Source organism: Macaca nemestrina, chromosome 9, assembly GCF_043159975.1.
Source record: "Macaca nemestrina isolate mMacNem1 chromosome 9, mMacNem.hap1, whole genome shotgun sequence".
Lineage (NCBI taxonomy): Eukaryota > Metazoa > Chordata > Mammalia > Primates > Cercopithecidae > Macaca > Macaca nemestrina.
The window spans coordinates 87,271,349-87,284,280 of record NC_092133.1 but is presented as its reverse complement, the minus strand read 5'-3'; the positions used below and the strand labels follow the sequence as shown (position 1 = coordinate 87,284,280).

The window sequence follows — 12,932 nt, the reverse complement described above, 5'->3', positions numbered from 1 at the left end:
GAAATACATGTGAATGCTTGGAAACCAGCTTGAAAGGATTGACAGCACATTGTTACTGGTGATTATACCCAGGGAAAGGTATGGAATGGGGGACTTTATACTCTCAATGCCTTTTTAAAGAAGGCATTTGTGCATTACTGTGGAATTAGAAATAAACTCCAAACAAAAAATATCTAGGAGATGTGGAAGAAGACTCTTCCTGTTAAATGGAGTTGCACAGCTTATGCCAGAAGCTCTCAGCCCTGGACCAGCACGCTGCCCACCCTGGGCCCCAGGTTCCCTGCTGCTGCTTCTATGGGGCTCCTGAGCCTTTCCTTGGGTCTCGCCCTTTGAGGACATCCAGTGGCTGTACAGTTAAGAGTCAGGAGATCTGATTGGTTTTTCTTTGTAAATTATAAATAACCTACTCTGGAGGATAACTGAACAATAAATTAATGAATTTTGCAGCCTCTGGAGCTATAAAACTTCTTTCAACCTATTGGAAATTATGATTGTTAAATAAAACAAAAGGTCAAGACACACAGCTTAAGTAGCTGAATAGCCTGCACGTTTTTGATAATCATCTTAGGCAATAGTAAATAAAAGATATTTCCGTGTAAGTTAATTGTGACTTGGTTGTAAGCCTATGTTGACCAAAAGGTTAAACAACAGTCAGGAGAACTTAAAAAATGTAATGGGAGTTTTGTTCTGAGCCAAGCTTGAGAACTACTAGCCCAGTAAAGAGACTGCACAAACTGAGAACGCATCCCAGAGCGTGCCACACGAGACACAGCCTTTATACATTTCTGTTACATAGAAAATGGGAGAAGGGGGCAGTGAAGCAAAGGTGGTGTTCTTAACAGTTCTGATTGGTGCTCAGTGACATTGTATATAAGATAAAATATGTGGTTAACTTATTTTACTCATTAGCCTTTTGCCCTAATGAGTACATAGGGGTCCCAGGGTCAGGAGAGGGATGGTTGATTTTATGCCGCCTTTGTGCTTCATCTGATAGGCAGGTTGTAATCGGTACATGTCAGTGAGATATTCGACAGACTCTGGCCTTGCAGGCGAGGTTCAGCTTTCGTTCATAGGCCCGGTTTCTATTACCCATATGGCCAAGATGCAGCCATTTTAGACAATTGCTTTTTTTTTTTTCCATCAGACTTTCCTTATTTTCTGACACCTATCAAGAAAGTAAATTTGGCCAGGCGTGGTGGCTCACACCTGTAATCCCAGCACTTTGGGAGGCCGAGGTGGGTGGATCACCTGAGGTCAGGAGTTTGGGACCAGCCTGGCCAACATGGTGAAACCCCATCTCTACTAAAAATACAAAAATTAGCCGGGCATGGTGATGCACACCTGTAATCCCAGCTACTAGGGAGGCTGAGGCAGGAGAATCACTTGAACCCGAGAGACAGATTTTGCAGTGAGCTGAGATTGTGCCAGTGCACTCCAGCCTGGGCAACAGAGCAAGACTTCATCTAAAAAAAAAAAAAAGAAAAACAGAAAGTAAATTTCATGACAAGGATGAGTAGTTAGCTTGCCTTCAAGAAGATGAAAATTGGTACTTTGCGTAGCATTTTCTGTGGTTTAAGGACCTTAGTTGTATATGAAGGAAGAATATGATTTGCCATACTTAAGTCTCTTTTTGTCTCCCCTATCAACTAGTTGCATTGAAATTTTTTTTTTTTTTTTTTTTTTTTTTTTTTTTTTTTTTGAGACGGAGTCTCGCTCTGTCGCCCAGGCTGGCGTGCACTGGCGAGATCTCGGCTCACTGCAAGCTCCACCTCCCGGGTTCACGCCATTCTTCTGCCTCAGCCTCCCGAGTAGTTGGGACTGCAGATGCCCGCCACCACACCCGGCTAATTTTTTGTATTTCTTTAGTAGAGATAGGGTTTCACCACGTTAGCCAAGATGGCCTCGATCTCCTGACCTCGTGATCTGCCCACCTCGGCCTCTGAAAGTGCTTGGATTACAGGCGTGAGCCGAGATCCAGTGAGCCGAGATCTCGCCAGTGCACGCCAGCCTGGGTGACAGAGCAAGACTCTGTCTCAAAAAAAAAAAAAAAAAAAAAAAAAAATTTCAATGCAACTAGTTGATAGAGGAGACAAAAAGAGACTTAAGTATGGCAAATCATACTCTTCCTTCATATACAACTAAGGTCCTTAAACCACAGAAAATGGTTTCAATGCGCCTGGCCTGCATTGAATTTTTATGTAGTTTTCAGTGAGTCCAGGATGTTCCACAAAAGCGTTTTCCTTTAATCACTTCACTGTTGCTTTATCTCTTCTGAAATTCTTCATGAGCTTCCAGTGTTCTTTTATGTGAAGTTCAATGGTTTTGCACTTTACTTATCTCTTCCTAACTAAAAATTCCCTTGCTCTCTTCTTTCTTCATTCATCACATTTTAAAATCATGATTAGCAATGTCCTTCCTTAGTTTCCCAAATCTGCCTTCCTAACTTGATTTAGGCATTGCCTCAAAGCACACTTCCTCATGTCATATGGTATGATTTGTATCTGTACTATACTATGATAGAGCTTTAGTTTTTTCTCAAGAACTTGTTGATAAGTCACTTGCCCCAAAGATGCCATGAATTCCGGGTAAGTCACAAACCTCAGTTTCCTAGTCCCCAAATCCCTGCCTCTCTGATAAGGAAGAGATGAGAAATGGGCTAAAGTGCTTGCAGGCTTGTATTGAACACTGAGTTGGTATAAAACGCCGGGACAGGCCGTGGAATTATAGTGTATAGTCCTTTCAGATGAACGGACAAACAGATGTGTGCTAGCTGTTATATAATTAGGAAGAAAGTCAAGGAAGAGTCACGTAGAGAGATAAATATGCTTATTCAACAAAGCAACTTGACACTTAAGAGAACAGAGACCATGGGTGACATCTGAGTGGGGGCCTTGCTTGAAGGATGAGGAGGATTTGCTTCTACAGACATCGAGGGCAGCGTGACATGGGAGTTTGAAAGTTTGCAGTGACTTTAAGGAACAGTAAAGAATGAGGAGATGCACATGAGTAGAGGGATAGAATGGGGTGTCTGCTGAGTGTCATTTGCTTCATGCAAGGAGTGCAGGTTTGGGTTGGGAGAGGACGTGATCCAGCAGGTGTCTTGTTTTAGCAAGACAACTCTGGGTGATGTCTTCTAGTTGAAATATAAGAGGAATGAGGCAGAGAGAGAGAGAGACTCATAATCGTCTGGTAGCAGAGGTAAGGATCTGAGTGAGGGAGGCATGGGGGTTGACAGACACGAGTAGACAGATACAGGTGATGCGATGGTGTGAAGTGCCCTATCCCCAAGTCCCAGGTGATGATGTTTGTTGCTTCTCCCTTTTGGTGCCACCTTCCCTATCCTGTCCTCTCTTCCTTCATCACATTTAGCTGAAGCCCTAAGAGGATGGTTTGGGCTTGTTCTGTATATGGCCATGCTGGTCAGACACACTTTTTTATTGTTGTGGATGTCATGTACTCTTCTTTTGGTAGAAAAAAGAGACTGTCTCTGAGGCACCACCTTTGCTGTTCAGCGACGAAGAAGAGAAGGAGGCACCACTTGGAGTAAAGCCTGTGGATAAGAAGGTTGAGAGTGCCAAGGAGTCGTTAGAATTTGGGAGAACTGATGTGGCTGAGTCAGAAAAGGTGGACTTTTTTCTCTTGTATACTTGAACGCATTTGTCTCTCGTATGTTGTTTTAAACACACAAAACCCCTTAAGTTTTTTGACCACAGAAAATAAATGGCCCATCTGTAGACAGATTTGAAAACACAGACAAGCAGTCTGTCCCCACAGTGCAGGAAGTCTCTGCAGGGCCTTTCCTCCCGGCCGTTCTCCAAGACACGTGCGCACTGCGGTGTGCCTGCTCATGTCTCTATGGTTACTGTCATGTCATGGCATCTTTGCTTTCTAACTTGTTCTCTTCTGTGCAGTGTTCCTGTTACCCTTGGTCCTCCTTTGGTCCCCAGCTGTACTTGAATTTAAATGTCAGTTTTAAGGAGATCTTAGTTTAGCATCCTTTTACTTTTAGATGATATTGGCAAGGAATTACAGAGTAGAGCGAAGTGTCTACTCTTTCTAAGACACTAGCTTTCATGTCCTGGACTGTCTGCCGTCTCTTGCAGGAGGCCCATGGGTAGTGCTGTTGACCACGCCTGGGCATTCAGCCTTGTGGTTGCCTTCAGCCTCTATATGCCTTTTCTCTTTCTCTTAACTTTTCTTATACACTGTCCAGCTGCTTAGGTCTAAAATCTCCCAGGGCCTGTGTGAAGAGCGTTGCATTTGCATTTACTGCTGAGGCTCCTTGGAGCTACAGTGATACAAGCATTTCATTTGTACCTGTATTCCTGTGTGACATTCTCTTCCCAGTGGCTGTGTGTGGACCCCTGTCCTATTCCAGTCCCAGTCCACACTTGACTCTGACTGGTTGCTATACTGCCCTCTCCCTCACTGAGTGTAAGCCCCTTGCGGACTAGGCCTGGTTTGTTTTGCTCACCATTATATCTGTAGTACTTGGCATATTACCTTGCACACAGTAGGCACTATGTTATAAATTATGTATTTCTTTAAAGAAGCATTTTTTAAATAGTTTGAGTACTCTGAAATCAGGATGTACCTCAATCAATGGTATCTTACCTGAAATGTGCTACTTGTTGAATGAATAAATGCTGCATTTTAGAATTATTTGAGAGATTCTTCTTCAATTGTCTATACAGTGTAAGCCTTCTACAATTTGAGGGTCGGATTTTCCCGATTAGATTTTCCCTTGAGGCTTATGTGTTAGTTAAATGCTGCGAATTCATGGTCCACTCCCAATGATTTGCACTTGTGTTATCTTTGTCACTTAGAAGTTCTTCCTAGTTCATGATCAACCAGTGTGCATCAGGATCATAGCTGTCCTGTCACTGGGTAGGAGAGAGGGACCCATGGTCTTAAACTGCTTGGAAAAATTATCTTTGACTATGAATGATTGTACAAGACCGTCTCTTGGAGCAGCTAATCAAGAGTTGGGAGCAGATGTGATTCACTGTGCCCTGAGTCATGCAAATGTGGCAGTTACTGAATTAATGAGGAGCTTGGCATGCTCCATGATAGGATTTCTATTTCCAGGTGTTACTTATTTTTCCCCCCTATTATTTTCCTTTTCAGGAAGGACTTTTGACTAGATCTGCTCAGGAAGCAGTCAAGCATTCTGATTTATTTTCTTCATCATCCCCATTGGACAAAGGAACCAAGGCTAGAACCAAAACTGTTCTTAGCTTGTTTGATGAGGAAGAGGATAAAATGGAAGATCAAAACACTATCCAGGCTCCCCAGAAAGAAGTAGGAAAGGTAAGCAAAAAGCAATAGCAGTTCAAGTCTCTAGATGAGATAAAAGATTCTCATCTCATGGTGGTTGTTCTGTCATTTGAGTTTCTGAAGGAATCTTAACCTTCATTGTAGCGTGTTAATGATTCTCTGCAGTAATTAGATATTTGGAAATCTTAATGAGGAACTCTTACCTCAGGTAGCAGTGTTAGGATAGGGGATTAGAACTTCACCCACCTCTTCCGGGATTTACAGACCTTGGTTGTTCCTTCTAGCAAAGCTTTGCCCCTTGGCCAGTTGTGGGATGTAAGCAACAGGAAAGGGAAGTTAGGCTGGAGCTGTACAGTTAAGTATTTCTAACATTCAGTTTAAGAAAAAGTGTTGTAGATGAACCTTTCATACTGATTAGGTGTCAGCAAACTTTTTCTATAAAGGACCGTATAATGACTATTTTAGCTTTTGCAGGCTATTTGGGCTCTTTCATAACTGCCTAGCTCTGCCATTGGCAGCATGAAAATGGCCCTAGGAAGCATGAAGATGGATGGGCATGCCTGTGTTCCAATAAGTTTTATTAATAAAAATAGGTGATGGTCAGGCGGGCATGGTGGCTCATATCTGTAATCCCAGCACTTTAGGAGGCTGAGGTGGGTGGGTGACAAGGTCAAGAGATCGAGACCATCCTGGCCAACATAATGAAACCCTGTTTCTACTAAAAACACAAAAAATAGTTTGGCATGGTGACACGTGCCTGTAATCCCAGCTACTCGGGAGGCTGAGGCAGGAGAATTGCTTGAACCGGGAAGTTGGAGGTTGTAGTGGGCCGAGATCGCGCCACTGCACTCCAGCCTAGTGACATAATGAGACTCCATCTCAAAAAAAAAAAACAAGTGATGGTCATTCTGTAAGGTTAAGTATGACTGTGATATTAAAACTAGACAGAGACATCACCAGAAAGCTGCAGATATCCTTTACGAATGTAGAGGCCAAAATCTTCAACAAAAAATACTACTAAACCCAGTTTAGCAAAATAGAAAAAGGATTGCACATTATGAGAAGTGAGATTTATTCCTGGAATGCAAAGTTTGTTGAACATCTAAAATCAATTGATATAATACACTGTATCAATAAAATACAGAATTAAAAGGCACATGATCATCTCAACAGATGCAGAAAAAGCATTTAATAAAATCCAAACCTTTTCATGATAAAGCACTCAATTAGTTAGGCATAGGAGGGAGCTTAAGGGACTTGATAAAGGACATCTACGAAATCCCACAGCTGACATCACACTTAATGGTGAAAGACTGCATGTGTTTCAACCCTAAGATCATGAACAACACAACGATGTCCACCCTTGGTAATTCTAATCAACCTTGTACTAGGGATTCTAAGCAGGGCATGTAGGTGAGAAAATGAAATAAAAGGCATTCAGATTGGAAAGGAAAAAGTGAAGTGAAACAAACTGTTTGCAGATGGCATGATCTTTTATATAGAAAGTCTTAAGGAATCTACAAAAACATCCATTGGAAATAATTATATTCATTAAGATTGAAGGATGTAGTAAGATCAATATGTGAAAATCAGTTGTTCTGTAAACTAGGAATGAACAGTTACTAGCTTATGAAAGTTACTACTAGTGACTTTCTTTTTTTTTTTTTATGACAGAGTTTCACTCTTGTCCCCCAGGCTGGATTGCAATGGCACAATCTTGGCTCACTGCAACCTTTGCCTCCTGGGTTCAAGCGATTCTCCTGCCTCAGCCTCTCGAGTAGCTGGGATTATAGGCACCCACCACCATGTCCAGCTAATTTTTGTATTTTTAGAGAGATGGGGTTTCACCATATTGGCCATGCTCATCTCGAACTCCTGACCTCAGGTGATCCACCTGCCTCAGCCTCCCGAAGTGCTGGGATTACAGGCATGAGCCACCACACCCGGCTTACTAGCAGTAACTTTCATGAGCAATTACTAGCTTATGAATGAAATTAAGAAATCAGTTTCTTTTATAGTAATACCAAGAAGGGTAAAATACTTAGGAGTAGATTTAGCCAAAGAAGTACAAGACTTGTAAACTAAAATCTACAAAACATTGAAAGAAATTAAAAACCTAAAATAGATGGAAAGACATCTCGTGATTATGGACCAGAAACCTTAATATTGGTAACATGGCAATACTTCCTTCCCAGATTGATTTATTGTAATCTCTATCAAAATTCCAGCTTGCTTTTTGCAGAAATGGACAAGCTGATCCTAGAATTTTTACGGAAGTGTAAGAAACCAAGAATAGCCAACAGTCTTGGGAGAACAAAGTTAGAAGACTCACACTTCCTGATTTCGAAACTTACTTTAAGACAGGGTGGTATTGGCATAAGGTTAAAATGTGTAGATCCGTGAAGCAGAATTGAGAGTCTAGAAATAAACCCTCACATTTACAGTCAGTTGCTTAAGGTGCCAAGATATTTCAGTGGGAAGAGAATAGTCTTCAGCAGATGTGCCAGGATGCTGATTATCTACATGCAAAGGAATGAAGTTGGACCCATTAATAAACAAACTCAGATCCAATGTAAGATCCAAATGTAAAAACTAAAACTGTACAACTCCAAGAATCTAGAGAGTATGTGAATAAATTATCATGACCTTGGATTAGGCAAAGCCTTCTTAGATAAGACACCAAAAGCACAAGTGACAAAAATAGCTACCTTGGACTTTATTTAAATGAAAAACATTGTGCTTCAAAGGGCACCATCTGGAAAGTCAAACGACCACCCACAAAATGGGAGAAAAGATTTGCAAATCATGTATTTGATAAAGGACTTAGATCTAGAATATGTAAAAGACTTATAAGTCAATATTAAAAAGACAAATAGCCCAGATGAAAGAAGGGATAGGGCAGAAGGGATAGGCCAGGCATTGTGGCTCGTGTCTGTAATCCCAGCACTTTGGGAGACCAGGGCGGGAGGATGGCTTTAGGCCGGGAGTTCACAACCAGCCTGGGCAACATAGCGAGATCCTGTCTCTACAAAAAATTTTAAAAATTAGCCAGGACTGGTTGTGTGCTCCTATAGTTCTATCTCCTTGGGAAGTTGAGGCAGAAGAGTCCTTGGAGCCCAGGAATTCAAGGCTGCAGTGGGCTGTGATCACACCACTGTACTCTAGCCTGAAAAAAAATAGATAGGACAGACACCTGAATAGAGATTTTACTAAAGAAGATAGACAAATGGCCAAAAAGCATACGGAAGGATGCTCAGTGTCAGGGAAGCCAAAACCACAGTGACATACTGCTTCATACCCGAGAAGAGGACCATAATAAACAAAAAAGGGAAGTAACGAGTGTTGGTAAGAATGTGGAGAAATGGAAATTCTCCTTACTGCTGCAAATGTGGAACAGTACAACCACTTTGGAAAACAGTTTGCTGTTCTTCAAATTCTTGTAACATAGAGCTACCACACAATCCAGGAATTTTATTCCTGGGTACATACCCAAGAGAAATAAAAACATATGTTCACACAAAACTTGAATGTGATTGTTCCCAGCAGTGTTATTCATAATAGCCTTAAGATGGAAACAGTGGCTAAACATAATATAGTATATCCATACAATGGAATATTATTTGGTAATAAAAAAGGCAAAGTACTGATACATGCTGCCACATGGATGAACCTTGAAAACTTTCTAAATAAAATAAACCAGTCATGAAGGACCACATATTATGTGATTCCATTTATATGAAATGTCCAGAATAGGCATATCGAAGGAGACAGAAAGTAGATTAGTAGGTACTGGGGGCTGGGAGTGGCAGTGAGCAGGAATGGATAATTACTGCTAATGGTTTGGGGTTTCTTTTGGAGGTAATGAGAATGTTCTAAACTTAGATTGTGGTAGTGGTTACACAAATCTGAATATACCAAAAAATCATTACGTTGTATACTGTAAATGGGTAGATTTTATGTTAGATGAATTTAATCTCATTGGTGATGTTATGCAAACGAGGTTGGCAGGTCATAGATTGCCAATCCTTTTTATAGATCTAACCAAAGAAATCGTCTATATTTATTTCTACAAAAAATGTGTTATGAATTTTTTTGTTATTCTAATACTACAAGCCTATTTATAAATGAGAGCTGCACACGGTGAATATGATTAATTCGATATATATTCTCCCGGTCTCTTACTGTGTATGGTTTTGTAATGTTTGTCCATGGCTGTGAAATGTTTAACCTTACTTGCTGTGTTAAACTCATTTTTATGTATGACAATAATAATTATTGCTAATGTGATTTATTTTGTTAGAAGTAAGTTTTTGGTTAGTTGGTTTTTTTGGTTTGTTTGTTTTGTTGAGATGGAGTCCTACTGTGTTGCCCAGGCTGGAGTGCAATGGCGTGATCTTGGCTCACTGCAGCCTCCGCCTCCCAGGTTCAAGGATTCTCCTGCCTCAGCCTCCCGAGTAGCTGGGGCTACAGGCACGCGCCACCATGCCTGGCTAATCTTTGTATTTTTAGTAGAGATGGGGTTTCACCATGTTGGCCAGGCTGGTCTCAAACTCCTGGCCTCTGGTAATCCGCCCGCCTCGGCCTCCCAAAGTGCTGGGATTACAGGCGTGAGCTACCACACCTGGCCTTTTTGTTAAGTTTTAATCTGTGGCTGTGATACTAAAGAAATAGGGATAAAGAATGTCAGGTCTAGAGCATTATATTATCAAACCAATAATGTTGATGGTAACTTTTAAATGTTAAATATGTAGTAAACAAAAAGGGACTCACTTGGAGTCTGAAAGTAGGGCAGAAGTGATGGATGGGCATGGGAAGGCTTGTGGTCGCACCTGTGCCAGGTCTTTGGTCTGCCGTGCTGACAGGTGAGGAATACATACTGGACCACTCTGTGTAGTTTGTGCGTGAGTCAGCTGCTGTCTCTTCTTCCCTTTGGGAATGAGATGGAGAGAATTCATTCAGTTGCGTGTTTCTTATCGTCAAAATGTTTCTCATTATGGAACTAACAGATTGCTTTGTGTGTGTATATATATAATTTTGTATTTATAAATATATTTTCTGCTATTTTTGGAAGCGCCATAGTATTCCATTTTGTTAATGTTTCATGCCCCTACTGAGTGGCTTTTAGGCTGTGGCCAGCCTTTTGCTAATATAATACAGCTGCAGAGGACATCTTTGTTGTGTCCATCTTTACATGTGTAACTTCCTTGAGATAAGTTCTTACAGCTCTAATCACATGTGACCTTCCTTCCTATTCCCAGGGCCGCGATCCTGATACCCGCCCCAAGAGCACAGGTGTCTTCCAGGATGAAGAGCTCCTTTTCAGCCACAAACTCCAAAAGGACAATGACCCAGATGTTGACCTTTTCGCTGGCACCAAAAAACCCAAGGTCAGTTCCAAATGGTTCCCCACATTATGGCTGTGTTATTATATTGGGTACCGTCTCAGCAGCTCACCTAGTTCTCTTTGTAAATTGTTTTGCTTTTGGATATTGAACCTGAGTCTTGTTTATTCTAGCTGTTAGAGCCAAGTGTTGGGAGCCTGTTCGGGGATGATGAAGTTGATGATCTTTTCAGCTCTGCCAAGTCCCAGCCTTTGGTACCAGCCTTTTGTTCTCAATACCAGGTTGTGTGGGAAAGATTCCAGGAAAGGAAACTAACGTCCAGTTAGGTGATTAAGGAAAATCCTAGGATAGTCGTGGTGCTTCCTACTAAATGAATGGCAAATAACATGCGGAGGGGGGCATGTGTGGAGGATGCAGTGCTTAGTTTCTGTTGTTCCCCATCTTAGGTTCCCTATACTAACATTAAAACATTAACAATCCAGGCTGTCTAACTGTACTATACATCTGTGTGATGTTTAAATGGTTGATTGAAAGACCATTGCATACACTGGGGTGACTAAATATTCATGCCTTTCAGGTGCAAAGCTTTCAGTCTGAGTTTTAGCCTTCCTATGTCATTTTCTCCCCCAGCCCCAATAGGTTTTTGTAAGTACTCTGTTTTCTTTTTATCATAGAGAGAACTCCTGTGACAGCCGCAGTCTTCAGAATGCTATTTCTGAAATGCTACCTTTGAGTTGGTTCAGCCCTCATTTGAGAAAGTATTTTTAAGACTCAGAAGCCAGGATTGTTTTTTGCATTATGATTTTTCCTTACATTTGCTAAGATATTTGATGGATTTTGGTATTTTTTTTTTCTTTTGAAGGTACAAGAGAAAAAGAGAGTAGTGAAAAAAGACCACTCTGTTGACTCTTTCAAAAACCAGAAACATCCTGAATCCATTCAAGGTAGTAAAGAAAAAGGCCTATGGAAGCTGGAAACACCTCAGGTTAGAAATGCTCTTTAAGGATTTTCAACTCTTGTTTGCATCCCAGTACAGAGAAATTCCATCATGCAGACCCACAGTTATTCAGACTTGTCTGCATTAAGGAGGGAATAGCAACCAGGGTTACCGCTTTGTCTTCACTGCACTCCCCGCGAGTCATCTCCCCTCTCCTCGCTCGACACCTCAGAGTGTCACAAATCTGTATTTTAATAGTTAGTGTTTTTTGATGCCATGCCAGATTTGACTCTAAAGTGGAGTTAAGGTAGGATGAAGAATCTTCTTCCCACTAAAGCATTTATTTCCCCCTCTGGATTTCCTTGGAATGGAATTGAAATAGAAATAAATATAAATCACATCTGATTTCTTGGCTGCTCTCAGTGTTGCCTCTTCCGAGGTCATTGCTGTTGGGCCCTACTCTGCAGCAGTCTTCTCAGAACGCTGTGAAGCTCCTCCTGGGAACAGACCAGGACTGGAGAGCAAGTGCCAGTTCCATGTGCAGGTGTCCCGGGGTGTCTCACTGAAGCCTTAGTGTCCTGAGCTGTAAACCTGAGGCTCTTGGACCAGCACATCACCACTGACCCTTCCTGGGGCTCAGATCTTTTGCTTTTAGGACCAGTGCATTAGGCTATGGGTGAATTTCTGTGTGCTCCTTGAAATTTGTATTTGATAACCAACATGGTAATTTTGCCTGCTGGTCAGTTTTAGGTGGTCTGATAAACTGTGATTCTTGGGAATCTTACTCATCCTGTGTTCCTTGACTCTATATCTGATCTGAGAGTTTTCCACTTATGTGACAGAGGAGGAGGCATACATGAAGCAGTGCTAGTGAAACGACAGACCCCAGGAGAGATTTGAATGCCTTTCCCATTAAAGAGCTACAGAAAGTGACAGTTCTGCTCCATCACAGATTTATTTACAGGCATAAGAAACACTTGTCTTTCTGTTTCCCCAATGGATTTTTAACTGGATGTAATTTCACACAGGAATCATCAGGTCTCGCTCCATTTAAAACCAAAGAACCATCCACTCGGATCGGGAAAATACAAGTAATTAAACCACTGGAATCTTCATTGCCTGCCCTGTGGCATCTATAAACTTTTTTGGGTTTCCTACTTTTGTCAGCTGCTGCCAAGCATCTTCTCATCTCTTCCCCCGCCTCCCCTCCCCCGCACCTAGTTGTCTCTTGTGTGCTGCGTCTTTAACATCTATTCTTTGAGCCCAGTGGTGGGCATAGGTGTAAGACCCTCTGTTTTAATTCTGAGACTAGATGAGGCGATTTTCCTACGTTTCTCTTCTCCTCTCGTATTATACATTATGTGCACCGAGTCTCG

The 12,932-nt window shown here is 41.6% G+C and overlaps 1 protein-coding gene across 3 annotated transcripts in view; it reads left to right on the top strand.

The window, feature by feature from the left end:
• The window catches only part of LOC105486711 (WASH complex subunit 2A), a 65,676-nt gene that overhangs the window by 46,745 nt on the left and 5,999 nt on the right, over positions 1 to 12,932 (top strand). For 2 of the 3 annotated variants that reach the window (XM_071070021.1, XM_071070020.1), the window contains exons 22-26: positions 3,472 to 3,624; positions 5,128 to 5,310; positions 10,536 to 10,664; positions 10,793 to 10,873; positions 11,482 to 11,604. In XM_071070021.1, the coding sequence (XP_070926122.1) occupies positions 3,472 to 3,624; positions 5,128 to 5,310; positions 10,536 to 10,664; positions 10,793 to 10,873; positions 11,482 to 11,604 (669 nt within the window). Of the gene's footprint in view, positions 1 to 3,471; positions 3,625 to 5,127; positions 5,311 to 10,535; positions 10,665 to 10,792; positions 10,874 to 11,481; positions 11,605 to 12,584; positions 12,648 to 12,932 lie in introns of all 3 variants that reach the window. The other variant, XM_071070019.1, reaches the window with a different exon arrangement.